We start from the raw sequence: 26,887 nt of genomic DNA on the forward strand, positions 1-26,887 counted from the left end.
ATTCATGTGAATGTATGGTTGCCAGGGTAATTTGGACCCTAGCAACCGTATTGTTGAAATTTGATAAGCACAAATTGGCTTTTTGATAGTAAATGGCATCAATATACTAACTAATCAGCCCAATAAATCCAAGGGGTATCTCTCTCGCTCTCTCTATCGCCCTCTCTCAGGATCCCCATTGACCCGAAACCATCTCCGATTATTTGTTTGGAAGTCATTAATGTAATCAGATCCAGCCCTTTAACAGAGTTGGCCCAATTCATGGAAAAAGACTGTAGAGGACTGGTGGGTGGGGGGTGTCAATACTAAAGTACATGGGGGTGAATAATTAAAGTGTTGCGGCACCACCAAATCCGGCCGGCGATAATTAGGCTGCACCCACATATTCCCATAAATAACACAACAAACACCAATAATGAAATAACACAACTCCCCAAGAGGAACCCTCATCAGGCCGACTTACAACAGGGAACAGCTGTTAGTAGTTCTGGTCCTTATCTTGGAATATGGACCCGTCCTCCTCTCATAGACGCCAGGACCTCAGCCAACCGAGCTCAGATTTAACAATCCCGGCCCTTTAACGGGGGGGGGGGGTTTACTTAAAGGGACACTGAGAAAGAACACAAAAATACTTACAACTTACTCCATATAGGAGAGTAATCTTAGCCACTATGTCATTCCATTTTAATCTGCCCCAGTCCCGCATCAAAACTGCACCCCATTTACACCCCCCCAAACACAGATTTTATGATAGTGATGAAGTTTCCGTTAAGTGCAAGTAGATGGTCTTCCTCACCGTGTTGTTGTACAAGGAGTCGCTCTCGGCAGCCTCAGACAACTCGCTCAGCTTGCGGTCCCACTGTATCACCGGATCCCCACTCTCCATTATTTCCATCGTACCGAACAGTAATTCAAAAGGGGTAAAAGATGAAGCCGGAAACCTTGAGAGTTGAAGGAGCCGCTTCTCCTTTAAAAAAGTTGTTGCACCTCAAAAAGTGTAAAAACCTTAAAATAAAAGGTTGAGTCTGAGTTTTTTTGTGCTAATTGGGCAGGACTGGGTCACAGAATCTATTGCAGGAATAATGTGAGTTTAAGGAGATCTGCTGCCCCTGTGTATAACTGCACTGAGGTCCACTGGGAGGTCAGGGGAGTAACTGGAAAAGCTCAACTAACAACGTTCCTTCTCTTTCCTTCAAAATCCGACTGACAGGCAAATGACTGTGACGCCTCCATCCTGCAGCCTAACCACAACCCTAAACCACTCTCAACCAATCACCGCTTCACTTCCTTATTCCCTTTGCAACCAACCACCAATCAGAAGCCGCCATAAGCCCCTTACCCTCCCCCGTCATTGGAATGTAGGCGGCGCCCGGTTTGTTTGATCACAGCTCCGTTCAATGAGGAGACGAGATTCTGTTTTACAGTAACAGGAACGCTGGGAAGCGATGCGTTAATGGGCGTATGTAAGAGCCAATGAGAAGGGGGGTGTAAAATGGCGCGGCCAATGCAATAGCGACAAGAATATCAGGACGACCAACACAATGTAGGCCCCGCCTTCTGGGACAGTGAAGCGTTTGTGAATGTGTTACACACAGAGAATTAACATTGTGCTCGTTATGTGAGAGGAATATAACCGGGTGGTACACGAATATAAAGTTACTGAGTTGTTTTGAAAAGCGGGGCTCTTTTGTTGGATTTGGTGTCGAACTGTGACAGAATTATTTAGGATAAGGATGACTAGAGTCTCAGCTGCCATAAAGCAGGACAGGACTGCTGCTTACAATGGGGATCAGATAGGATCTGTGCAGCCACTGGGACAGAATGTTCTGTTATACAGATAGCTAGAATCTCAGCTGCCATAAAGCAGGACAGGACTGCTGCTTACAATGGGGATCAGATAGGATCTGTGCAGCCACTGGGACAGAATGTTCTGTTATACAGATAGCTAGAATCTCAGCTGCCATAAAGCAGGGCAGGACTGCTGCTTACAATGGGGATCAGATAGGATCTGTGCAGCCACTGGGACAGAATGTTCTGTTATACAGATAGCTAGAATCTCAGCTGCCATAAAGCAAGACAGGACTGCTGCTTACAATGGGGATCAGATAGGATCTGTGCAGCCACTGAGACAGAATGTTCTGTTATACAGATAGCTAGAATCTCAGCTGCCATAAAGCAAGACAGGACTGCTGCTTACAATGGGGATCAGATAGGATCTGTGCAGCCACTGGGACAGAATGTTCTGTTATACAGATAGCTAGAATCTCAGCTGCCATAAAGCAGGGCAGGACTGCTGCTTACAATGGGGATCAGATAGGATCTGTGCAGCCACTGGGACAGAATCTATATTTTCCCTTTCTTTTTCCTCCTGTCAGTGCTAGGGTGAGTAAATATCGTTGGGGCAGGCTATGCAGACACGTGCACGACTGTATCCTTCTAAACCAGGTAAATACACAGACACAGGCTCGGTTTGCTTTTCCTTTAAAGGGGAACCTAACCTGAATATCACCTGTAGGAGTTCAATAAAACAAATGGGGCGGGCGTGAGTTAGTTTGCCTTCTATTAATGTTGTGTATAAGGACACCTCTCATTGTTATTAATGCACTTTCATAACTAATGGCCCTTCCCACTAAGGCTGCAGCCTCTGCATGAACTGAACATGGATTTATTTGCTTGGGGCCTTTTTTCCAACTGCTTCATTGTGACGCTCTATTTTTCCTTGACGTCCCAGAGCATTGTTATACACAGGGCTGGGCCCCTCTCTGGCACAAGAGGATTAACCAGTTTGCCCATATCATGTCCAAACACAAAGGGCAAGTCACTCAGGATTACGTTTCCTTGTCTTCTATGGGTGTGAACACACCATAGAAGACAGTGTGGTCCCGGCTCACACTCACCCCAATGTAGTGTAATACAGAGGTGGAGTTCCCCTTTAATTCCCAATCTGACCCTTGTTCTGTAAGGAGTACAACTTGTAGTTAATATACAGAAATCCTTCTCTTAATTAGTCTTTGTTATGAAATCCTGGTGCCTCCAGTGCAGAACAAACGTTATGAGCTAAGGGGGCCCAGTCTGAAGGTCAGTTAGGGGGAGTGTTTATTTGTACCCTGGGTACCCCTGGAACTATAGCAGGGTGACTGTTACCCCAATGTTTCTATATATCTGTAACCTTGTTATGAGCTAAGGGGGCCCAGTCTAAAGGCCAGTTAGGGGGAGATTTGGGGTGAGTTCTTATTTGTACCCTGGGTACCCCTGGAACTATAGCAGGGTGACTGTTACCCCAATGTTTCTATATATCTGTAACCTTGTTATGAGCTAAGGGGGCCCAGTCTGAAGGTCAGTTAGGGGGAGATTTGGGGTGAGTTCTTATTTGTACCCTGGGTACCCCTGGAACTATAGCAGGGTGACTGTTACCCCAATGTTTCTATATATCTGTAACCTTGTTATGAGCTAAGGGGGCCCAGTCTGAAGGTCAGTTAGGGGGAGATTTGGGGTGAGTGCTTATTTGTACCCTGGGTACCCCTGGAACTATAGCAGGGTGACTGTTACCCCAATGTTTCTATATATCTGTAACCTTGTTATGAGCTAAGGGGGCCCAGTCTAAAGGCCAGTTAGGGGGAGATTTGGGGTGAGTTCTTATTTGTACCCTGGGTACCCCTGGAACTATAGCAGGGTGACTGTTACCCCAATGTTTCTATATATCTGTAACCTTGTTATGAGCTAAGGGGGCCCAGTCTGAAGGTCAGTTAGGGGGAGATTTGGGGTGAGTTCTTATTTGTACCCTGGGTACCCCTGGAACTATAGCAGGGTGACTGTTACCCCAATGTTTCTATATATCTGTAACCTTGTTATGAGCTAAGGGGGCCCAGTCTGAAGGTCAGTTAGGGGGAGATTTGGGGTGAGTGCTTATTTGTACCCTGGGTACCCCTGGAACTATAGCAGGGTGACTGTTACCCCAATGTTTCTATATATCTGTAACCTTGTTATGAGCTAAGGGGGCCCAGTCTGAAGGTCAGTTAGGGGGAGATTTGGGGTGAGTGCTTATTTGTGCCCTGGGTACCCCTGGAACTATAGCAGGGTGACTGTTACCCCAATGTTTCTATATATCTGTAACCTTGTTATGAGCTAATGGGGCCCAGTCTGAAGGTCAGTTAGGGGGAGATTTGGGGTGAGTGCTTATTTGTACCCTGGGTACCCCTGGAACTATAGCAGGGTGACTGTTACCCCAATATTTCTATATATCTGTAACCTTGTTATGAGCTAAGGGGCCCAGTCTGAAGGTCAGTTAGGGGGAGATTTGGGGTGAGTGCTTATTTGTACCCTGGGTACCACTGGAACTTTACATTAAAGATACAGTCATTATTTATTACAAGAACTTGTTAACCAGGAATTTGGGCTGCATTATCTTTATCCGTGGGATAAAGGGGGACATAGCGGAGATCCCCTCAATATAAGATGCAGATATTCAGCTCAATTTTCAGTTCAGCAGGTGATTTCCTGCACTACAGGGATCCCAACCCTCTGCTCTATAGACACATTTTACCTTCCTTGCGTCAGTCTGGAAAGAACTGGCCGAGTGAGTAAAGTAAATATTGTGAATGGGTATTGCCATTTAAGTCAAGTGTGAATGTCGACAGCTGTGATTAGGGTGCCGGGAGCCATTAGTTGTTATTCAGCGGTTCCTTAAAAAGCATTATCCCATGTGCCTAGTTTAAAGGGTAAGTATTTCATGAAATGTCCTTGTTAACTATATACAGCATGAATGCCTTTTATAGCTGTTTCAGTAAATATAGTATATTAGTATATGTATCTTTTTCCCTGTCATACTGGCTGAGATAATTGCCTCCCTCTTTCCTATAGGAATTTGCTGACTTGTCCCAGCAGGACTCCCCTCTCTGTCTGCAGAAAGCTCAGCTTTGCCTTCTGCTTCTGTCTCTTTCCAGCTTCCAAATGAGGAGGTCACTGACCCCATCTAAAAAAACAAATGCTCTGTAAGGCTACAAATGGATTGTCATTGCTACTTTTTCTTACTCCACTTTTGATTCAGGCCTCTTTTATTCATATTCCAGTCTCTTATTCAAATTAATGCATGGTTGCTAGGGTAATGCAGACCCTAGCAACCAAATTGCTGAAACTGCAAACTGGAGAGCTGCTGAATAAAAGCTAAATAACTCAAAAAACACAAATAATAAAAAATGAAAACTAATTGCAAATTGTTTCAGAATATCCTTCTCTACATCATACTAACAGTTAATTTAAAGGTGAACAAGAGACTGGAATATGAATAAGAGAGGTCTGAGAAAATTTGTAATTGGTTTTCATATTTTATTATTTGTGTTTTTTGAGTTATTTAGCTTTTTATTCGGCAGCTCTCCAGTTTGCAGTTACAGCCATCTGGTTGCTAGGATCCAAATTCCCCCAGCAACCATGCATTGATTTGAACAAGAGACTGGAATATGAATAGGAGAGGCCTGAATAGAAAGAGGAGGAATAAAAAGTAGCAACAACAATACATTTGTAGCCTTACAGAGCATTTGTTTTTTAGGTGGGGTCAGTGAACCTAAAGCTGGAAAAGAAAGTAAAAGGGCAAATAATGAAGACCAATTGAAAAAGTGCTTTGGATTGGCTGTTCTATAACATACTAAAAGGTGACTTAAAGGTGATTCATTCCCACCTACAGTCACACCCCACTTACCTTAATCCCCCGTCCGACTGCTCCTCTCTAAACCCATAGACCTGCCATTCACAAACCCACATCACCAAACCTTCGAATCCGGATTCCAGTAAAGCAGTAGCTTAGGGTTTGGGAGGAGAGCTTTAGTTCTGGTCCAACTAGAAGATATTGCTGGGCTGGTTCCACCCTGTAATCGTCACCCCAGAGAGTTACTAGTGGAATTGTTGATGAGCAGAGGGCTAGAGTCCTGCGCAGGTCCATTTTTTCTAAATCCGTACTCGAACCCATATCTGCAACCTGAACCAGCAACCCACCATTGGACCTGAATGTTCCTGCTACCCAACCCAACACGCAATAGGTCAACTAACCTTCCAACCCGGGGGACATGCGAAACCGGAATTGACGTCACATTTGCTCTGAAGTGATGTCACAACGGTGCAGAATCTTCCCAAAAAAATGTAAAAACCACAAGGGTGGGTGGAGGGCTCAAGCCCACACATTTGTTGGGTTCAGAGCCGGGTTACCAGCGGACTGCCTGGAATCAGGGACTTTTTGCCCGAAACTCGACCACTTTGAGGGTATTCTGCAGAAACCTGACCCCATGCAGGACTCTACCACAGGCTGTTGGGACCAGGCCTAGACTGGCAATCTGTAGATTCTAGGGATGACTGAATCCAGGATTCGGCCAGGATTCTGACTTTTTCAGCAGGATACGGATTCAGCCGAATCCTTCTGCCCGGCCAAACCGAATCCTAATTTGCATATGCAAATTAGGGACGGGGAGGAAAATCATATAACTTTTTGTCACAAAATATGGAAGTAAAAAATGTTTTCCCTTTCCCACTCCTAATTTGCATATGCACATTAGGGTTCGGTATTCAGCCGAATCTTTCGTGAAGGATTTGGGTTTTTGGTCAAATCCAAAATAGTGGATTCGGTGCATCTATGGTAGATTCTGGGGCTGCTGCAAGATCAGGGTCATACTGGGGGGTCCAGGGCTGCCGCCGACACACACCTACCCCCCCCACCAACTCCACAGACCCCCAAAACGAAATGCAACCCCCCTCCACCCCCGTAGTTAGGGCTCCCCTGGGTTTTTTCTCAGTGTCCTGTCAGTCCAGTCCGATAGTGATGTGCACCTGACCCAAACCCACTCCCCAAGAACCTGCACCCGACCCTATCCCGTCATGCACTCCCATTTATATACCTGCACCTGCCCCACAGTGACGTCACAGTGGGGCACTAGGAGGTCGCGAGTGGGGATGGACGCAGGTTAAAGTTCAGCTGCACCCTCCTGCAAACTTTGTGCAGAAGTCAACCTGAACCCACCTGACCCGCGGGCTTTGGGGTCGGCCCACACATCACTACAGTCCGACCCTGTGTAAGATGCCATAGACAGTCACTATATATTGGTTCTGATGGGCCCCTGTATAATTGAAATACATGGGCCTATTCTGAATCTCCGTCCGACCCTGGTGGGCTCCAGGAGCAGAGGGGATGCACACGGGTGGTTGGGTTACTACAAGTGCAGGCAAGGCGGGGGGATAATGTTTACCTTGCTGGGGGGCCCGGGGCCAGGAAGCTACACCCCTTCCCACAGGTTCCCAGTTAAACATTGAGACAATATCACAAACAAAAGAACAAGAGCCACAAACGATCCTGAACCGGAACAAGGATTAGTACATGACATTTTCCAGGTAGAAGGCACCCTTTCAGCCCCGCGCTCCTCCCAAAACACACGGTAGCCCCACTCACCGGCCCAGGTGATATTAAATGTAGTCATTATGGGACACTGAGCCTTTGTGCGGGGGGCCCTGTCGTATTATTTCGGTTAATTTGCTGAATGGCCGGGCTGTGCATAGCGAGGCAAACGTTTATAAATAGGGCTCTGTGCTGCATAAAAGTGAATAGATGGAAAAACCAAGGGGCTTTCTTCTCTTCTTCTCCCCCCCCCCTCCTCTTAACACCCCACCTCAACTCTTCCTCGGATAGGAGCCCTCCCTGACCTTAATCCTTCAGCACATATTGCAGAGAACAAGGAGGCTTCTGAGGCTCCCGGCTCTAATCCAACAATGGTGTCTGTATCCTGAATCTCACCTGCACCCCTCCCCAAATCTCTCTCTCTCTCTGCTCCTGGCCTTTCATCCCAGTTATTCAGCAATGGATAGTACATTGCCAGCTATAAATATAAAAGGCACATGTTGCATTCTTAACTAGTAATTTATTGAATACTGCATGGCTGTACAGAAATCAGCACAGCCTGCAGCAAGCATATAAATACATGAGCTACACCATTTCACTTCAGAAAGGGCTCAGTTGCCCTATGATTCCTCCTCTTTTTATCATTTAATTCAATGGCATTGTGACCCGTCTCTGATTTCATTTATTTATACATTCCCAAAGTTTAGCGGTTTGTTTGTTCTGCCTCAGCTCTTACCGTCATCGCTGTCTCAGCCAAAAAAGCAGAGAACCATTGTTATGCTTGGCGAGATAACTGCCCTACTCACCAAGCATAACAGATGCCCACTTGGGATAGAGGGACTAATCAACTCCTGCCATGCCAGAACAGAGACAGAAGGACAAGATGGAGACAGTAGGGCAAGATGGAGACAGAAGGACAAGATGGAGACAGTAGGACAAGATGGAGACACTAGGGCAAGGTGGAGACAGTACAGCAAGGTGGAGACAGTGGGACAAGACAGAAGACAGACAGTAGTACAAGCTGGGACCAGTAAGGCAAGATGGAAACAGTAGGACATGTTGGAGACAGTAGGACAAGATGAAGACAGTAGAGCAAGCTGGGAGCAGTAAGGAAGATGGAGACAGTAGGGCAAGCTGGGAGCAGTAAGGCAGATGGAGACAGTAGGGCAAGATGGAGACAGTAGGACAAGATGGAGACAGTAGGACACGATGGAGACAGTAGGACAAGATGGAGACAGTAGGACAAGATGGAGACAGTAGGACAAGCTGGAGACAGTAGGGCGAGATGGAGACAGTAGGGCAAGATGGAAACAGTAGGGCAAGATGGAAACAGTAGGGCAAGATGGGGACAGTAGGGTAAGATGGAGACACTAGGGCAAGGTGGAGACAGTAGGGCAAGGTGGAGACAGTGGGACAAGACAGAAGACAGACAGTAGTACAAGCTGGGACCAGTAAGGCAAGATGGAGACAGTAGGACAAGTTGGAGACAGTAGGACAAGATGAAGACAGTAGAGCAAGCTGGGAGCAGTAAGGAAGATGGAGACAGTAGGGCAAGATGGAGACAGTAGGACACGATGGAGACAGTAGGACAAGATGAAGACAGTAGAGCAAGCTGGGAGCAGTAAGGAAGATGGAGACAGTAGGGCAAGATGGAGACAGTAGGACACGATGGAGACAGTAGGACAAGCTGGGACCATTAAGGCAAGATGGAGACAGTAGGACAAGTTGGAGACAGTAGGACAAGATGGAGACAGTAGGACAAGATGAAGACAGTAGAGCAAGCTGGGAGCAGTAAGGAAGATGGAGACAGTAGGGCAAGATGGAGACAGTAGGACACGATGGAGACAGTAGGACAAGATGCAGACAGTAGAGCAAGCTGGGAGCAGTAAGGAAGATGGAGACAGTAGGGCAAGATGGAGACAGTAGGACACGATGGAGACAGTAGGACAAGCTGGGACCATTAAGGCAAGATGAAGACAGTAGGGCAAAACAGAGCAAGTAGTGCAGCTGAGACAATGACATTGTGTTACCCAACTTGCATTTCTACACTCATTGTTGATATACAACCCTCCCCACCCCCTTTCAAGCCAACCCGTGGCGCCTATCCACCCCCCCCCCAACACACAGCTTCCCATAGACGTGTATGAGAAATGCTTTGCCTGGTGGAAAACAGTGGCCCCTGTGCACTCGGCAAAAGTTCCCCCCATAGGGCTATACAGGGAAGCCTCTGCCCATGAGAAGCATTATACAGAAATACACTGACTTTGGTGTTTGTGGCTAATAGTCTGGTTGGCAGAGGGATTGTTATATAACTGTACAGGAAGCATTGGCAAGTAGATAGGGGGCTTTTGATTGCCACAGTTCTCCAGCCTTTCCGCACATCATTAGCCTAAGCAATTTGCATCCTGATCCCACTTTGGGCTGGAGATCCCAACATCCCTCTGTTTAACCTCCCAAACCAAACAAGCCACCTACAGAGGAGCCCAGAGGCGGGGCATGTGTCTTTATTTACAGAACTGAACTGGGAGCCAATGGCTCCGCCCACCGTGCGTCATTCACCCCCTGCGCTACACCACACACCCATGGGAGCACCATTTGCACCCAAACCAACCCAATTGTTTGCTTCTATCTGCAAAACCTTGCCCAGCTAATCTTTAGTCCAATAGAAACTGCACACCCAATAGGCTGCTTGGGTCCCATGTGTCTACCCCCCTGATTTTGCCTTATCTGGTTGCTAGGTTCACTGGCCCTAGAAACCAAGCGTTGCTTTTAATCTGGAGTGAGAAATCTCTGAATAGAAAGTGAAACATGCAGCAGCTTAAAAAACTAAATTCTAGTACTTCCCCTTTAAACATACAAGAAAAACATTCCCGTCTTTAGTCAGAAAATCCCCTAAATTCAAGGGTTTCCCAGTGCAATCTGATCTTTTATTATTAATTCCCATTAGAAATAAACAAGAATGTTCGGCTGCATTACTGTAACCCGGGCACCAAACTACTGACATGAGGATATTTTAGGGAAACGACCCAAAAATTTGTCTGAAACCTGCCAAGATCTTAAGTTAAAGGTCTCACAGGGTCACTTAAAGGGGAAGCGCAGTTTAACATTCAGATGGTAATGATTCTGAGACAGGACAACTGGGGGGGGGGGGGTCACTGACCCCAGCAACCGGAAACCAATTGATTCTGAAGCTAGACTAAGTAATAGTAATATTTTTACATTCAGTTGTTAAAAACCAACGTAATATGTATTTATACATATGGGAGGAGGAGGTGCCATATTGATTCCCTTAGACAGTACAGTATGAGGGTATAGCTTATTGTGTGCCCAGAACATTCCTTCTCTGTATATTTGTATTTATACAAATGGGAGGAGGGAGGAGCCATATTGATTCCCTTAGACAGTACAGTATGAGAGTATAGCTTATTGTGTGCCCAGAACATTCCTTCTCTGTATATTTGTATTTATACATATGGGAGGAGGAGGTGCCATATTGATTCCCTTAGACAGTACAGTATGAGGGTATAGCTTATTGTGTGCCCAGAACATTCCTTCTCTGTATATTTGTATTTATACATATGGGAGGAGGAGGTGCCATATTGATTCCCTTAGACAGTACAGTATGAGAGTATAGCTTATTGTGTGCCCAGAACATTCCTTCTCTGTATATTTGTATTTATACATATGGGAGGAGGAGGTGCCATATTGATTCCCTTGGACAGTACAGTATGAGGGTATAGCTTATTGTGTGTCCAGAACATTCCTTCTCTGTATATTTGTATTTATACATATGGGAGGAGGAGGTGCCATATTGATTCCCTTAGACAGTACAGTATGAGGGTATAGCTTATTGTGTGCCCAGAACATTCCTTCTCTGTATATTTGTATTTATACATATGGGAGGAGGAGGTGCCATATTGATTCCCTTGGACAGTACAGTATGAGGGTATAGCTTATTGTGTGCCCAGAACATTCCTTCTCTGTATATTTGTATTTATACATATGGGAGGAGGAGGTGCCATATTGATTCCCTTAGACAGTACAGTATGAGGGTATAGCTTATTGTGTGCCCAGAACATTCCTTCTCTGTATATTTGTATTTATACATATGGGAGGAGGAGGTGCCATATTGATTCCCTTAGACAGTACAGTATGAGGGTATAGCTTATTGTGTGCCCAGAACATTCCTTCTCTGTATATTTGTATTCATACATATGGGTAGGAGCTACTTACACTGGGGCAGGATTCAGACATTACTCACATTGGCTCAGTAACCAGGGGACGCCCAAGATTTATTACAGATTTCTTCCTAATCGCGCTCCCTGGGAAATTAACTCTCTCTCTCCCAGCAAACGCATGTGCACTGAAGCTCTGAAACAGGGGGTGTAGCTATAGAGGGATCAGGGGGGCTGACTGATTCTGTCTGTGCATCGGTGGAACTGGGTCGCCACTTATTTAACTCAAGCTGAAACTGGATCAGGACCAAATGGGCTTTCTACATCTCTAATTAGGGATGACTAGAGTTTCTCTGGCTTGCCCAGGTGTATAAATGGAAACTGGGTCACATGGTAACACAAGTCCAAATCCGCTGCACCTTCATATACACCTACAATATTACCTTTCTGGTTGCTAAGGTGACAGACAATGGTAACCAGAAAAGGAATGCAAATGCTGGCATGGAAATTACAGTATAATCAAGTCTATGGGGGCTGCTTTTGGCACCGCATTTTCAGGCAAAACTCAAAGGACGCAAAGTAGCTCAGTTTGCCATTGCCCTTACCCTGTATATACCCAAGACCTTACCCTGTATATACCCAAGACTGTGCCATTGTCCTTACCCTGTATATACCCAAGACTGTGCCATTGCCCTTACCCTGTATATACCCAAGACCGTGCCACTGCCCTTACCCTGTATATACCCAAGGTTGTGCCATTGCCCTTACCCTGTATATACCCAAGACTGTGCCATTGCCCTTACCCTGTATATACCCAAGACCGTGCCACTGCCCTTACCCTGTATATACCCAAGGTTGTGCCAGTGCCCTTACCCTGTATATACCCAAGACCGTGCCATTGTCCGTACCCTGTATATACCCAAGACTGTGCCATTGCCCTTACCCTGTATAAACCCAAGACAGTGCCACTGCCCTTACCCTGTATATACCCAAGGCTGTGCCATTGCCCTTACCCTGTATATACCCAAGACCTTACCCTGTATATACCCAAGACTGTGCCATTGTCCTTACCCTGTATATACCCAAGACTGTGCCACTGCCCTTACCCTGTATATACCCAAGACTGTGCCATTGCCCTTACCCTGTATATACCCAAGACCGTGCCATTGCCCTTACCCTGTATATACCCAAGACCGTGCCACTGCCCTTACCCTGTATATACCCAAGGCTGTGCCAGTGCCCTTACCCTGTATATACCCAAGACTGTGCCATTGTCTTTACCCTGTATATACCCAGGGCTGTGCCACTGCCCTTACCCTGTATATACCCAAGGCTGTGCCATTGCCCTTACCCTGTATATACCCAAGACTGTGCCATTGTCTTTACCCTGTATATACCCAAGGCTGTGCCACTGCCCTTACCCTGTATATACCCAAGGCTGTGCCATTGCCCTTACCCTGTATATACCCAAGACTGTGCCATTGCCCTTACCCTGTATATACCCAAGACTGTGCCATTGCCCTTACCCTGTATATACCCAAGACTGTGCCATTGCCCTTACCCTGTATATACCCAAGACCGTGCCACTGCCCTTACCCTGTATATACCCAAGGCTGTGCCAGTGCCCTTACCCTGTATATACCCAAGACTGTGCCATTGTCTTTACCCTGTATATACCCAAGGCTGTGCCACTGCCCTTACCCTGTATATACCCAAGGCTGTGCCATTGCCCTTACCCTGTATATACCCAAGACTGTGCCATTGCCCTTACCCTGTATATACCCAAGACTGTGCCATTGTCTTTACCCTGTATATACCCAAGACTGTGCCATTGCCCTTACCCTGTATATACCCAAGACAGTGCCACTGCCCTTACCCTGTATATACCCAAGGCTGTGCCATTGCTCTTACCCTGTATATACCCAAGGCTGTACCACTGCCCTTACCCTGTATATACCCAAGACTGTGCCATTGCCCTTACCCTGTATATACCCAAGACCGTGCCACTGCCCTTACCCTGTATATACCCAAGACTGTGCCACTGCCCTTACCCTGTATATACCCAAGACCGTGCCATTGCCCTTACCCTGTATATACCCAAGACCGTGCCACTGCCCTTACCCTGTATATACCCAAGACCGTGACATTGCCCTTAACCTGTATATACCCAAGACTGTGCCACTGCCCTTACCCTGTATATACCCAAGACCGTGCCACTGCCCTTACCCTGTATATACCCAAGACCGTGCCACTGCCCTTACCCTGTATATACCCAAGGCTGTGCCAGTGCCCTTACCCTGTATATACCTAAGACTGTGCCATTGTCTTTACCCTGTATATACCCAAGGCTGTGCCACTGCCCTTACCCTGTATATACCCAAGGCTGTGCCATTGCCCTTACCCTGTATATACCCAAGACTGTGCCATTGCCCTTACCCTGTATATACCCAAGACAGTGCCACTGCCCTTACCCTGTATATACCCAAGACTGTGCCATTGCCCTTACCCTGTATATACCCGACTGTGCCATTGCCCTTACCCTGTATATACCCAAGGCTGTGCCACTGCCCTTACCCTGTATATACCCAAGACCGTGCCATTGCCCTTACCCTGTATATACCCAAGGCTGTGCTACTGCCCTTACCCTGTATATACCCAAGACCTTACCCTGTATATACCCAAGACTGTGCCATTGTCCTTACCCTGTATATACCCAAGACTGTGCCATTGCCCTTACCCTGTATATACCCAAGGCTGTACCACTGCCCTTACCCTGTATATACCCAAGGCTGTACCACTGCCCTTACCCTGTATATACCCAAGACTGTGCCACTGCCCTTACCCTGTATATACCCAAGACTGTGCCACTGCCCTTACCCTGTATATACCCAAGGCTGTGTTATTGTCCTTACCCTGTATATACCCAAGACCAGATGAAATACTATACAATGGAGATTTCAATAAACATGTAGGAACTCTTTATTCTAAGAAAGAAATAACATTATTTATCTAAAGCCAAAGAAGGGACAGTTATTTGGTGGTGCAGGAGGGGAGAGACTATACAGAAACCCAAGGCACGGGGGGGGGGGGTCACAGCTTGTCCCGGAGGTCACTGAGGAATATGATGTTATCTGTAGTAGGGAAAAAGAAATGATAAATGTTATAGGTCTGACCCCATTCCCCTTTCTCTTAATTTATGCAAAATATGTCATTTCTCCGCTGCAGGGAGAGAGGAAAATGACGAGGACCAATCGGATGGGACTGCGGGTTTCTCTGGTCAATAACAATACTCTTGTTCATTGGGTTTGTATGGCAGCTCCGTGCCCAAGAAGCACTGGGGATACACTGTGAGTGATATTATATATATATTTGTATGAGAAAAAGAAAGCAATCGATGTGATGAATTGAAAGGTTGGGTAGTGGTGCCCTCTGCTGGCACACAGCTGTACTACACTATTGCCTAAGGTTTATTCTAAAAACAAACCTTTATCCCACAATAAACAGGCTCCAGGCTAAATATCAGCACAGTTCAACCAAAGCCAGACCCTAACATTTAAGACTGTGGCCCCTCAAACTGTCCAATATACAAACACAACTGGCGTGTAGGTGACTTACCTGCTATAATGGTGGTCGCCTGTCTCCTCACGTTGTTCTTGTCTGTATATTCCCCATAGTCAATCTTTCCCTCTACCAATAGTCGTGCTCTGAAACAAACAATGAGACGGTGAAAGTGAAAAAAAGAACAAACGCACCCGCCTTTATCCCCCAGGGGTGTTGGTGTAAGCGGAAGCAAAAATCAGGACATATCTGGGCTGGGGTGTATGTGGGTACATTGGTGTAATAGCCAGAGGGTCGAAGTTACGTTAGCTTGGCCAAAATTGCCCCCCCCCCGAGATCCCCAATATTGTCGGCTTGAACTGCTCCTTTGAACCAATATTTGAGGACAAACACCTCCCTATAATAAACCATATACTATAAACTATATACTGTGTGTGACTCACGGACTATGGGAAAGTGGCCACATTCCTGTGACTCACAATGTACAATGAGAAGGGTGAGCCCCGGCTACAGACATTCCACACTCTTATACAGGCAAATTGTTTTAAAGGCCAAGTTCACCTTGCTAGTAATGTTTAATGAGATGTTTCTCACCTTGAAACACGCCTACTAGCAAGTAATGCCAACGGTCCAACAGCAGGGCTGCTATTAGGGGGTGGACATACAGGATTCCATTCGGGGGGCCCAAAATGACGAAGGCCTGAATCACCGGCTGCAACATGGGCGGAGCCTAACTGGAAATGAGCAGGTGAGGTATACTGTATGTTTGGCCAGAATGTGGAATGGCCTGGGTGGATCAGAAACGTGGCTACACAGAACTCATACAGGCAGGGCTGGGCGGGCGCCCTAGGCAGGGGGACAGCGACGGAAGGGAAGGGACATCGAAAGAGGGGAGAGCAACGGAGGGGAGGAAGGGGCCATCAACGGAGGGGACAGCGACGGAGGGGAGGGGACAGCGACGGAGGGGAGGGGACAGCAACAGAGGGGAGAGGACAGCAACGGAGGGGAGTGACGAAACCGCAACGGAGGGGAGGGGACAGCAACGGAGGGGCAGCAACAGAGGGGAGGGAGGGGATAGCGACGGAGGGGAGGAAGGGGACAGAGACGGAGGGGAGGGAGAGGACAGCAAAGGAGGGGACAGCAACAGAGGGGAGGGGACATCGACAGAGCGGAGGAAGGGACAGAGACGGAGGGGGACAGCAAAGGAGGGGAGGGAGGGGACAGAGGGGGAGGGGACAGCAAAGGTGTGAAGGGAGGGGACAGCGAAGGAGGGAAGGGAGGGGACAGTGACGGAGGGGAGGAAGGGAACAGCAGACAGGGGAGTCTGCTGCCTCTTCTGCCTACCCCTAGTTCCGTCTCTGAATATAGGAGACAAATTTTTAACACAGATCTCCATTCTACTTAGTTGGCAAAGCCGACCACCTGGGAGCCAGAATGGGCAGAGAGCTAAGCCCCGAGCTCAAATCAATGAAGCAGCATGTGGCCCCATGGTTGTTATATTGGCCCTGACTGTGGGTTTCAGGATAATCTATGCGTCACTATTCCACACGGGACAAAACCACATAATGAAATATAATAATTGTTGTGCTCTGTACTGATGAGAGCGCAGCTGAGAGACAGTTTTGTTTGGGACTCACCCCTTCTTCACATGCTGATAGGCCACATCCCGGAGCCCAGGTCGGAACACTGAAATCCTGTGCCACGTGGTTTTCTGGTTCACGTCTCCAGCTGCAAACGAATGGGGGTTTATTTAATGTTTACATGATTTTCTAGCAGATTTTCGAATTTTTAAACTTCCATCAACTCGGAATTCGAATAAAAAAAAAAAAGACCATCCGAAAATTATAAAAAAAAAAAAAAACATGATGAATTTCAATATTCGAATTTTTGATTTTTTATCAAATTCAAATATAAACTATAACCGAGTCGAAGTACACTAAAATTAGCTCGAAATTCTAATTTAAAAATTAGTAATGCAACGAATCCACTATTTTGGATTCGGCCGAACCCCCGAATCCTCCTTGAAAGATTCGGCCGAGTACCGAACCGAATTCTAATTTGCATATGCAAATTAGGGGTGGGAAGGGAAAAACATTTTTTACTTCCTTGTTTTGTGACAAAAAGTCACGCAATTCCCCTCCCTGCCCCTAATTTGCATATGCAAATTAGGATCTGGATTCGGTTTAGTTGGGCAGAAGGATTCAGCCGAATCCAAATCCTGCTGAAAAAGGCAGAATCCTGGCCAAATCCCAAACCGAATCCTGGATTCGGTGCATCCCTTTTAAAATTTGATTTTTCAATTCGACCCTTGATAGATCTGCCCCTTAAGGTATGAAGATCTGAATTATGGAAAGATCTGATATCCTGGAAAACCCATTTCCTGAGCATTCTGGTCAACAGGTCCCATACCTGTAATAATAAAGGCTCTTATCTACCTCCTCTTATCTACCTCAGTATTCAACTGTAGAGAACACAAGGCAAACCCTATGAATAAATTGTACACTTCCCCTTTAAATGTCCCCTTTAAATCCTGGACCTGTCGGAATAACAATGTTCCTCTCTGACCTGTATGGAACGTCTCGCTTTCCCCCGACCTCCACAGCTCATTGGTGGCCAGAGAGAAGATGGTCACTGGATTCTTCCCCTCCGCTTGTCTCATGACCGGGTCCTGCCCGACTCGGCCCAAGAGCTGCACTTTATTTATCGCTGAGACAAAGAGGGGGACAAACAGCATTAAAGGGCTGCCTTTAAGATAACTTTTAGTATATTATAGAATGGCTAATTCTAAGCAACTTTTTAATTGGTCATTATTTATTTATGTTTATAGCGTTTGCATTATTTGACTCTTTCCTGCATTCAGATTGGGGTCACTGACCCCATCAAAAAAAAAAAAGAAAATGCTCTGTAAGGCTACAAATGTTTTATTATTGTTACTTTTTATTACACATCTTTCTATTCAGGCCTCTCCTATTTATATTCGTCTCTTATTCATATCAGTGCATGTTGCTAGGGGAATGTGGACCCTAGCAACCAGAGTGCTGACAATGCAAACAGGAGAGCTGCTGAATAAAAAGCAAAATAACTCAATATCCACAAATAATAAAAAATCTAACTAATTTGCAAATTGTCTCAGAATATCCCTCTCTGCATCATACCAATAGTTAATTTAAAGGTGAACAACCCCTTTAAAGAAGCAGTTCACCTTTAAATGAACTTGTAGTATGTGATAGAATGGCTAATTCTAAACAACTTTACAGTTGGTCTTTTTTTTTTTTTTTTTAAATAATGTGCCTTCAACTTCTGACACTATTTTTCCCAGATTTCAAATGGGGGGGGTCACTGACCCTGTCTAAAAAAAAAAAAACAAATGCTCTGTAAGGCTACAAATGTATTGTTATTGCTACTTTTTATTGCTCATCTTTCTATTCAGGCCTCTCCTATTCATATTCCAGTCTCTTATTCAAATGAATGCATGGTTGCTAGGGGAATTAAGACCCTAGCAACCAGACTGCTGAAATCACAAACTGGAGAGCTGCTGAATAAAAATCTAAATAACTCAAAAACCACAAATTATAAAAAACGAAAACCAATTGCAAATTGTCTCAGAATATCCCTCTCTACATCATACTGACAGTTAATTTAAAGGGGAACAACCCCTTGAAGGGCCCTGCATTATACTCACATCGCTCCAGTATAACAGAGTCTGTGGACTGACATCTTGCAAACTGGCGGAAAACCTGTAAGAGGGAAGGAAAGAAGAGACACTTTATAAAAAGGTAATATTAAACATTTTTTCAAAAAAATAAAACCCCAACCCCTGATGTTTCTGAACTACAGCTCACTGCAGGGCTCTTTAACACCAGGCAAATATACACCTGGGCAGTAACTCTTGGCAACCAATCACGACTGGCGAAGCAATGCTAAACACTGATTGGTTACTGACCAGATGCAATTTTGCCCAGTAACCGTTGATGGTATATTGCAGAGAGTTGCAGTCCAACTATAACTCACAGCTGAGCAACGCTGTTATGGCAGGTGAGTGTGTGTCCAAGGCACAGATTGTATGAGTCAATATATAAATGAATCAAACGCACCTGAAGAGCCGGCCGATGGAACATCTCTCCTGTTTCTTTACTCCAACGATCCCTACAAACCACAACCAGTTACAGGAATGAATCGCAGCGGAGATATCACAACTGTTCACCGTTTAGTACGTTATACAATGGCCAATTGTAAGCAACTTTTCAATTGGTCTTCATTATTTACTGGCTATAGTTTTCTAATTATTTGCATTCTTATAACTCTTTGCAGCTTTCAAAAGGGGTCACTGACCCCATCTAAAAACAAATGCTCTGTAAGGCTACAAATATATTGTTACCGTACTTTTTATTACTCCTCTTTCTATTCAGGCCTCTCCTATTCATATTCCAGTCTCTTTTTCATATCACTGCATGGTTGCTAGGGGAATTAGGACCCTAGCAACCAGATGGCTGAAATTGCAAACTGGAAAGTTGCAGAATAAAAAGCTAAATAACACAATATCCACATTTAATAAAAAATCTAATTCAATGGCAAATATCACTCTCTGTCTCATACTAACAGTTGATTTAAAGGTAAACAACCCCTTTAAAATTGCAGTTCCCCTTTAAATTAACTTTTAGTATGTTATAGAATGACTTATTCTAAGCAACTTTACAATTGGTCTTTATTTTTTTATTGTTTTTTTGCCTTTTACTTCTGACGCTTTCCAGTTTCCAAATGGGGGTCACTGACCCCTTCTACAAAACAAATACTCTGTAAGGCTACAAATGTATTGTTATTGCTACTTTTTATTACTCATCTTTCTATTCAGGCCTCTCCTATTCATATTCCAGTCTCTTATTCAAATCAATGCATGGTTGCTAGGGGAATTCGGACCCTAGCAACCGGATTGCTGAAATTACAAACTGGAGAGCTGCTGAATAAAAAGCTAAATAACTCAAAAAACACAAATAATAAAAAATGAAAACCAATTCCAAATTTAATATCCCTCTCTACATCATACGTACAGTTAATTTAAAGGTGAACAATCCCTTTACGTTAACTTTTAGTTAGGGATGCACTAACCGAATCCGAATCAGCATATGCAAATTAGGGGCGGGAGGGAAATTGCGTGACTTTTTGTCACAAAACAAGGAAGTAAAAAATGTTTCCCCCTTCCCACCCCTAATTTGCATATGCAAATTAGGGTTCGGATTCGGTTTCGTATTCGGCCGAATCTTTTCACGAAGGATTCGGGGGTTACAAAGAAGTGGATTCGGTGCATCTCTACTTTTAGTATGTTATAGAATGGCCGATTCTAAGCAACTTTCAATTGGTCTTCGTTTTTTTTTTTTTATATAGTTTATTTGCTTTTTTCTTTTGACTCTTTCCAGATTTAAAATTTGGGTCACTGACCCCATCTAAAAAACAAATGCTCTGTAGGGCTACAAATGTATTGTTATTGCTACTTTTGTTCTATTCCGGCCTCTCCTATTCATATTCCAGTCTCTTATTCATATCAGTGCATGGTTGCTACGAGGATTTGGACCCTAGCAACCAGATGGCTGAAACTGCAAACTGGAGAGCTGCTGAATAATCTCCGAACCCTTGGTGAAAGATTCGGCCGAATAACAAACTGAATCCTAATTTGCATATGCAAATTCGGGACAGGAAAGGAAAAAGTGGAAACATTTTTTCTTTTGTGATGAAAAATCATGCGACTTCCCTACCCACCCCTAATTTACATATGCAAATTAGGATTCGGTTAGGCCAGGCACAAGGATTCAGCTGAACCCGAATCCTGCTGAAAAAAGCAGAATCCTGAACTGAATCCTGGATTCGATGCATCCCTACTTTTTATTACCGTACTTATCTTTCTATTCAGACCTCTCCTATTCATATTCCAGTCTCTTATTCAAATCAGTGCATGGTTGCTAGGGGAATTTGGACCCTAGCAACCAGAAACTGCAAACTGGAGCGCTACTAAATAAAAAGCTAAATAACTCAAAAACTCAGAATATCCCTCTCTACGTCATACTAAAAAATAACACAAAGGCTGTCGGGTCTCCTCCCAATATATTGGATTAGGGCTCATAGACAATGGGATCATGTCAGATAGAAAGATCCTGGATCAGTCCATGAATGTGTTCTGGGGGTCACCCGAAATAATATAATCAATGACGGGGGGAACCATCAACTAGATCAGCCCATTCTGCAATTAACTGTGATTGGCCAACTGCAGCAATGAACTGAAGTCTCACTGCTTCACACCTTTTTATAGGGATTTTAGGAGAGGGCAGGGTTGCCGGGTTGGCAGTTTTCCAGCCAAATTGGGCTACTAATTTAAAGCCCAGGCAGGTTTTGAAAGTACAAACTAGCCAAGGTACAGATTTGGGCTACTATTTGGGCCTTTGACTGGTTTGTACTTTGGAAACCAGCCACAGTTTTTTCTTGCCCTAATGTGGCCACGCCTGCTTCTCCCAATGCATGTTGGGTAATGTGGTTTTTGTTTAACAATTTGCCAACTAAGTTGAATGTGAGACTACAATACCCAGCATGCAATGGGACTGACTTGTGTAGAAGTTGGGAGTTACCAGATTTTGGCCTCTGTACCCCAATCTCCAGTCCCTCTTAATCATTTTCACATTTTCCGTTGACTTTCCTCAATTTCAGACAATTTTGGGGCAAAAATCTGCAGGTCACCAAAATGTCTAGAGGTTGATCTGTTTTACCAATATTTACTGAAATTGTAAATATATTAGGGCCTTATAGGACCCCTATACCTCCTGGGCCCCCCTCTATAGTTACTCCCCTAGTGACAGGCGACTGTGTCCCATTTTGCTTCATGAAAAAATGTGCAAAACAGTGAAATTTTAGAGTCATATTTTCAAATATATACATTTATTTTTTAGACTTTTTTTTCACTGCACATATTAGGCTACTTTTGAAGTGCCTCTTGGCTAGTTTTGGGCTATTTTTGAAGTGCCTCTTGCCTAGTTTTGGGCTACTTTTGAAGTGCCTCTTGGCTTGGTTTGGGCTACTTTTGAAGTGCTACTTGGTCTACTTTTGAAGTCCCTCTTGGCTAGGTTTGGGCTACTACTCTTGGCTAGTTTTGGGCTACTTTTGAAGTGCCTCTTGGCTAGTTTTGGGCTACTTTTGAAGTGCCTCTTGGCTAGTTTTGGGCTACTTTTGAAGTGCCTCTTGGCTAGTTTTGGGCTACTTTTGAAGTGCCTCTTGGCTAGTTTTGGGCTACTTTTGAAGTGCCTCTTGGCTAGTTTTGGGCTACTTTTGAAGTGCCTCTTGGCTAGTTTTGGGCTACTTTTGAAGTGCTACTTGGTCTACTTTTGAAGTCCCTCTTGGCTAGGTTTGGGCTACTACTCTTGGCTAGTTTTGGGCTACTTTTGAAGTGCCTCTTGGCTAGTTTTGGGCTACTTTTGAAGTGCCTCTTGGCTAGTTTTGGGCTACTTTTGAAGTGCCTCTTGGCTTGGTTTGGGCTACTTTTGAAGTGCTACTTGGTCTACTTTTGAAGTCCCTCTTGGCTAGGTTTGGGCTACTACTCTTGGCTAGTTTTGGGCTACTTTTGAAGTGCCTCTTGGCTAGTTTTGGGCTACTTTTGAAGTGCCTCTTGGCTAGTTTTGGGCTACTTTTGAAGTGCCTCTTGGCTAGTTTTGGGCTACTTTTGAAGTGCCTCTTGGCTAGTTTTGGGCTACTTTTGAAGTGCCTCTTGGCTAGTTTTGGGCTACTTTTGAAGTGCCTCTTGGCTAGTTTTGGGCTACTTTTGAAGTGCTACTTGGTCTACTTTTGAAGTCCCTCTTGGCTAGGTTTGGGCTACTACTCTTGGCTAGTTTTGGGCTACTTTTGAAGTGCCTCTTGGCTAGTTTTGGGCTACTTTTGAAGTGCCTCTTGGCTAGTTTTGGGCTACTTTTGAAGTGCCTCTTGGCTAGTTTTGGGCTACTTTTGAAGTGCCTCTTGGCTAGTTTTGGGCTACTTTTGAAGTGCCTCTTGGCTAGTTTTGGGCTACTTTTGAAGTGCCTCTTGGCTAGTTTTGGGCTACTTTTGAAGTGCTACTTGGTCTACTTTTGAAGTCCCTCTTGGCTAGGTTTGGGCTACTACTCTTGGCTAGTTTTGGGCTACTTTTGAAGTGCCTCTTGGCTAGTTTTGGGCTACTTTTGAAGTGCCTCTTGGCTAGTTTTGGGCTACTTTTGAAGTGCCTCTTGGCTAGTTTTGGGCTACTTTTGAAGTGCTACTTGGTCTACTTTTGAAGTCCCTCTTGGCTAGGTTTGGGCTACTACTCTTGGCTAGTTTTGGGCTACTTTTGAAGTGCCTCTTGGCTAGTTTTGGGCTACTTTTGAAGTGCCTCTTGGCTAGTTTTGGGCTACTTTTGAAGTGCCTCTTGGCTAGTTTTGGGCTACTTTTGAAGTGCTACTTGGTCTACTTTTGAAGTCCCTCTTGGCTAGGTTTGGGCTACTACTCTTGGCTAGTTTTGGGCTACTTTTGAAGTGCCTCTTGGCTAGTTTTGGGCTACTTTTGAAGTGCCTCTTGGCTAGTTTTGGGCTACTTTTGAAGTGCCTCTTGGCTAGTTTTGGGCTACTTTTGAAGTGCTACTTGGGCTACTTTTGAAGTGCCTCTTGGCTAAATTTGGGCTGGTTTTGTAGCTGAATTTGGTTGGTTTTGTAAATTAAACCTGACAACCCTGGGAGAGGGGGTCGGCGACTCCTCAGGTTTGGATAGTCCTGTTGCAATTAGATTATGGTTCTGTCTAAGTGAATGTCATTCCCAGTGTGGGGGGGGGGGGCAATTCTAAGGGGGGATATAGGTGCCACTAGGGTGTCAGGAAACTGGGTGACAAGCAGGTGGCATTTTGACCTACAGCCCCACGACTGTCCGTTTCTTTCATTCTGACGCTGCAACTCATCCAATTACCACTGCACATCTTAAAACTACAACTCCCAGCAGCCTCAGCCAGTCGTGATGTCGATAATGACGACAGGAGCTGCAGTATTCGAGGCCGCCTGTCCCTACATTCTGCCGGATTACTAGAGGCAAATGAGACGCCTCTGTAACACTTTTTGCCTCACTCACCTCACAGGGTCACTGTATCCACGTGAGTCGCAGCCAGGGGGACACTTCCAGCGCAGCACTCAGCAGCGTCGCTTCCGCTAGCCTGTAACTTCCGCCCCACTTCCGGCAGCGGATACGCGGAGGTCATTCTGCTTCCGGGACGTAGTGCGGCGCGGAGAGGGGCTTCTTCTTCTTCTTCTTCTTGCGGATTGTGCGGAAATCCAGCGCTTAGTTTTGAGTCCATCACATTCCCAATTGCCATAAAACTGTGTGGGGCTCTTTATGTACATCTGGGGGGTCTTCCCAAACATTTCAACTAAGAATTCAGCTTTAAGTTGACTTTCAGTAAATTGTAGACCGGCTAATTCTCAGCAACTTTTCTATTGGTCTTCATTGTTTGTTTTTTTTTTTTTAATTGTTTGCCTTTTTCTTCTGATTCTTTTCAGCTTTTAAATCACTGACATCCCCCACCCCAATCCTAACCCTGCTTTCACCCACTGACAGATACACTCCTTAAAATCCTTAAAGGATAAGTAAACCGTAAAAATATGTGAATGGAAAGCTGATGAGGAGATTATTCTAAGAACTTTTTCAATGTACATTTACTATTTATTCTTTTTTAATTCCAAGATATTAAGAGATACATGTACAGGAGAAAGAAAGAGGCTGATGTTCTTCTGCTTAGGAATAAAATTAGAAACCTTTCTCACATCTTTCCTAAGCAGAAGAACATCAGCCTCTTTCTTTCTCCTGACAACTTCCTTGACTACTTGCTGGTCAGACTGGTGGGAAACTGACCAGCAGGTGGCGCTGTTGTAACACAATTCATTCATATTCACAGCACATGTATCCCTTAATATCTTGGAATTTAACAAGAATAAATAATGAATGGTATTTACAAAAGTGCTTAGAATAGAAGCCTCATCAAATTTACATTCACTTATTTTAAAGGTTTAGTTATCCTTTAAGTTGACTTTTAGTATGTTATAAACTGGCTAATTTTAAACAACTTTTCTATTGGTCTTAGTTATTTGATTTTTTATCATTTTAATTGTTTGCCTTCTGATTCTTTTCAGCTTCCTGGCCCTGCTTTCACCCACTGACAGACACGCTCCTTAACATCCTTAAAGGAGACATTTAGTGTAAACAATAAGAATGTACCAGTGCGTTACACTCATTTAGATATAGAAGAATTGTGCTAAAAAAAGTAGTGTTTCAGGCTGATTTATTGAAAATTTCTGCAAAAACCCTAAGGGCTCTTACACACGGGCGTTCCGACCTGCGCTCCCCTGCGTTCCGTTTTTTGGCGTTCAGCCGCAGGGGAGCGCAGGAATAGACGCAAGTCATTATTTGAAATGGGGCTGTACTCACTCAGGCGCGTGTAGGCGCCGAACGCAGGTTCAGACGCAACATGCTGCATTTTTCCTGCGTTCAGCGCCTACACGCGCCGGTGTGAGTACAGCCCCATTTCAAATAATGACTTGCGTCTATTCCTGCGCTCCCCTGCGGCTGAACGCCAAAAAACGGAACGCAGGGGAGCGCAGGTCGGAACGGCCGTGTGTAAGAGCCCTAATAGTCCCTTCCTACTCTTCCACTTGCTGCTCCCTGAATTCCCAGGCTGTGCACTCCGCTCACTGCACTGAAGGACAGGAACCAATCAGCAGCTAGCAGGACCTGATAGGGAACTGAAGCCTGTCTGTGCTTGTGTGACTGCAGGGCTGTGATTGGCTGTCCCCCCTCCTACTGTGCTTCTGGCAGGGACACGCCCACCCCTCATTTGAGGGACCAGAGAACATCTATAGGGAGCTCCAATAATCAGTTTATAGTCCCAGTACCCCCCCCCCCATGCCAGGCACACGCTTCTTTCCTCAACCCAGGTCTCTTCTTGCCCATCTGCTTCCTCATGTCCCAACACCCCCTTAAATTAACCTTCTAAAATAATTCTGTCCCCCCCCAGAGACAGTCACCCGAGGTGCCACCAAGATTCAGATTCTATTCATCACTTCTACTTCTGTTCTCTATTACTTGTCCTTTCCCCTAGAGACTGGCACCTCTTCAGTCCATAAATAAATGCTGCTGCCCGGCCCATGTACCCCAACACTTCCTCATGCCACTCCCTATACTCAATCCTGCTGCCTTTAGAGAAACTCTCTCTCTCGCTTGCTCTCTATTTATATCTATCTCTATATCTATCTATCTATCTATCTTATCTATCTATCTCTATCTCTATCTCTCTTTATATCTATCTATATTTATATCTCTCTCTCTCTCTATTTATATCTATCTATCTTTCTTTCTATCTCTCGTAAATTGTATCCTTATAAACGGTGAGTAGTGATGTCATCCGTTATAAACAGTGAGTAGTGATGTCATCCGTTATAAACAGTGTGTTCTGATGTCATCCGTTATAAACAGTGAGTTCTGATGTCATTTCTGTCACATGACTCTTGAAACTTGTGTATTATAATAAATAAAGTACCCCCAGTTGTAAAATATGAGGATATTAGAAGTTACCTCGGAGTCCCATGACCTGTATAATAACACACTGCCTTCGGCCTCATGTTTTTATATGGTCATGAAACTCCTCCGTGACTTATAATATCCTTATATTTTACAAGAGGGGGTACTTTATTCACTATATAATCTTCTGAGATAGATAGAAATAATCAAAAGAGAGATAGATATAATTTGTCACACA

At 44.9% G+C, this 26,887-nt stretch overlaps 2 protein-coding genes across 3 annotated transcripts in view; both read right to left on the bottom strand.

Annotated features, from left to right (window-relative positions):
• The window catches only part of creb3l2.L (cAMP responsive element binding protein 3-like 2 L homeolog), a 36,845-nt gene extending 35,455 nt beyond the window's left edge, over nt 1–1,390 (bottom strand). The window contains exons 1-2 of one of the 2 annotated variants that reach the window (XM_018240832.2): nt 797–937; nt 464–610 (exon numbers count right to left, since the gene is read on the bottom strand). Coding sequence is in view for 1 of the 2 variants with exons in the window: in NM_001097864.1 (NP_001091333.1) it covers nt 797–895 (99 nt within the window). In the remaining variant the exon portion in view is untranslated. 2 annotated transcript variants of the gene reach the window in all.
• Nucleotides 1,391–14,505: 13,115 nt separating this feature from the next.
• On the bottom strand, nt 14,506–24,339 carry ssbp1.L (single-stranded DNA binding protein 1, mitochondrial L homeolog). Its single transcript, NM_001101771.1, is given in 7 exon segments — nt 14,506–14,681; nt 15,166–15,254; nt 16,746–16,836; nt 17,674–17,814; nt 18,791–18,845; nt 19,203–19,254; nt 24,211–24,339. Coding segments are annotated over 6 exon segments (441 nt in total). The 5' UTR covers nt 19,227–19,254; nt 24,211–24,339; the 3' UTR covers nt 14,506–14,640.
• Between the last annotated feature and the right edge of the window lie 2,548 nt (nt 24,340–26,887).

The sequence above is a fragment of the Xenopus laevis genome, chromosome 3L, assembly GCF_017654675.1.
Source record: "Xenopus laevis strain J_2021 chromosome 3L, Xenopus_laevis_v10.1, whole genome shotgun sequence".
Classification (NCBI taxonomy): domain Eukaryota; kingdom Metazoa; phylum Chordata; class Amphibia; order Anura; family Pipidae; genus Xenopus; species Xenopus laevis.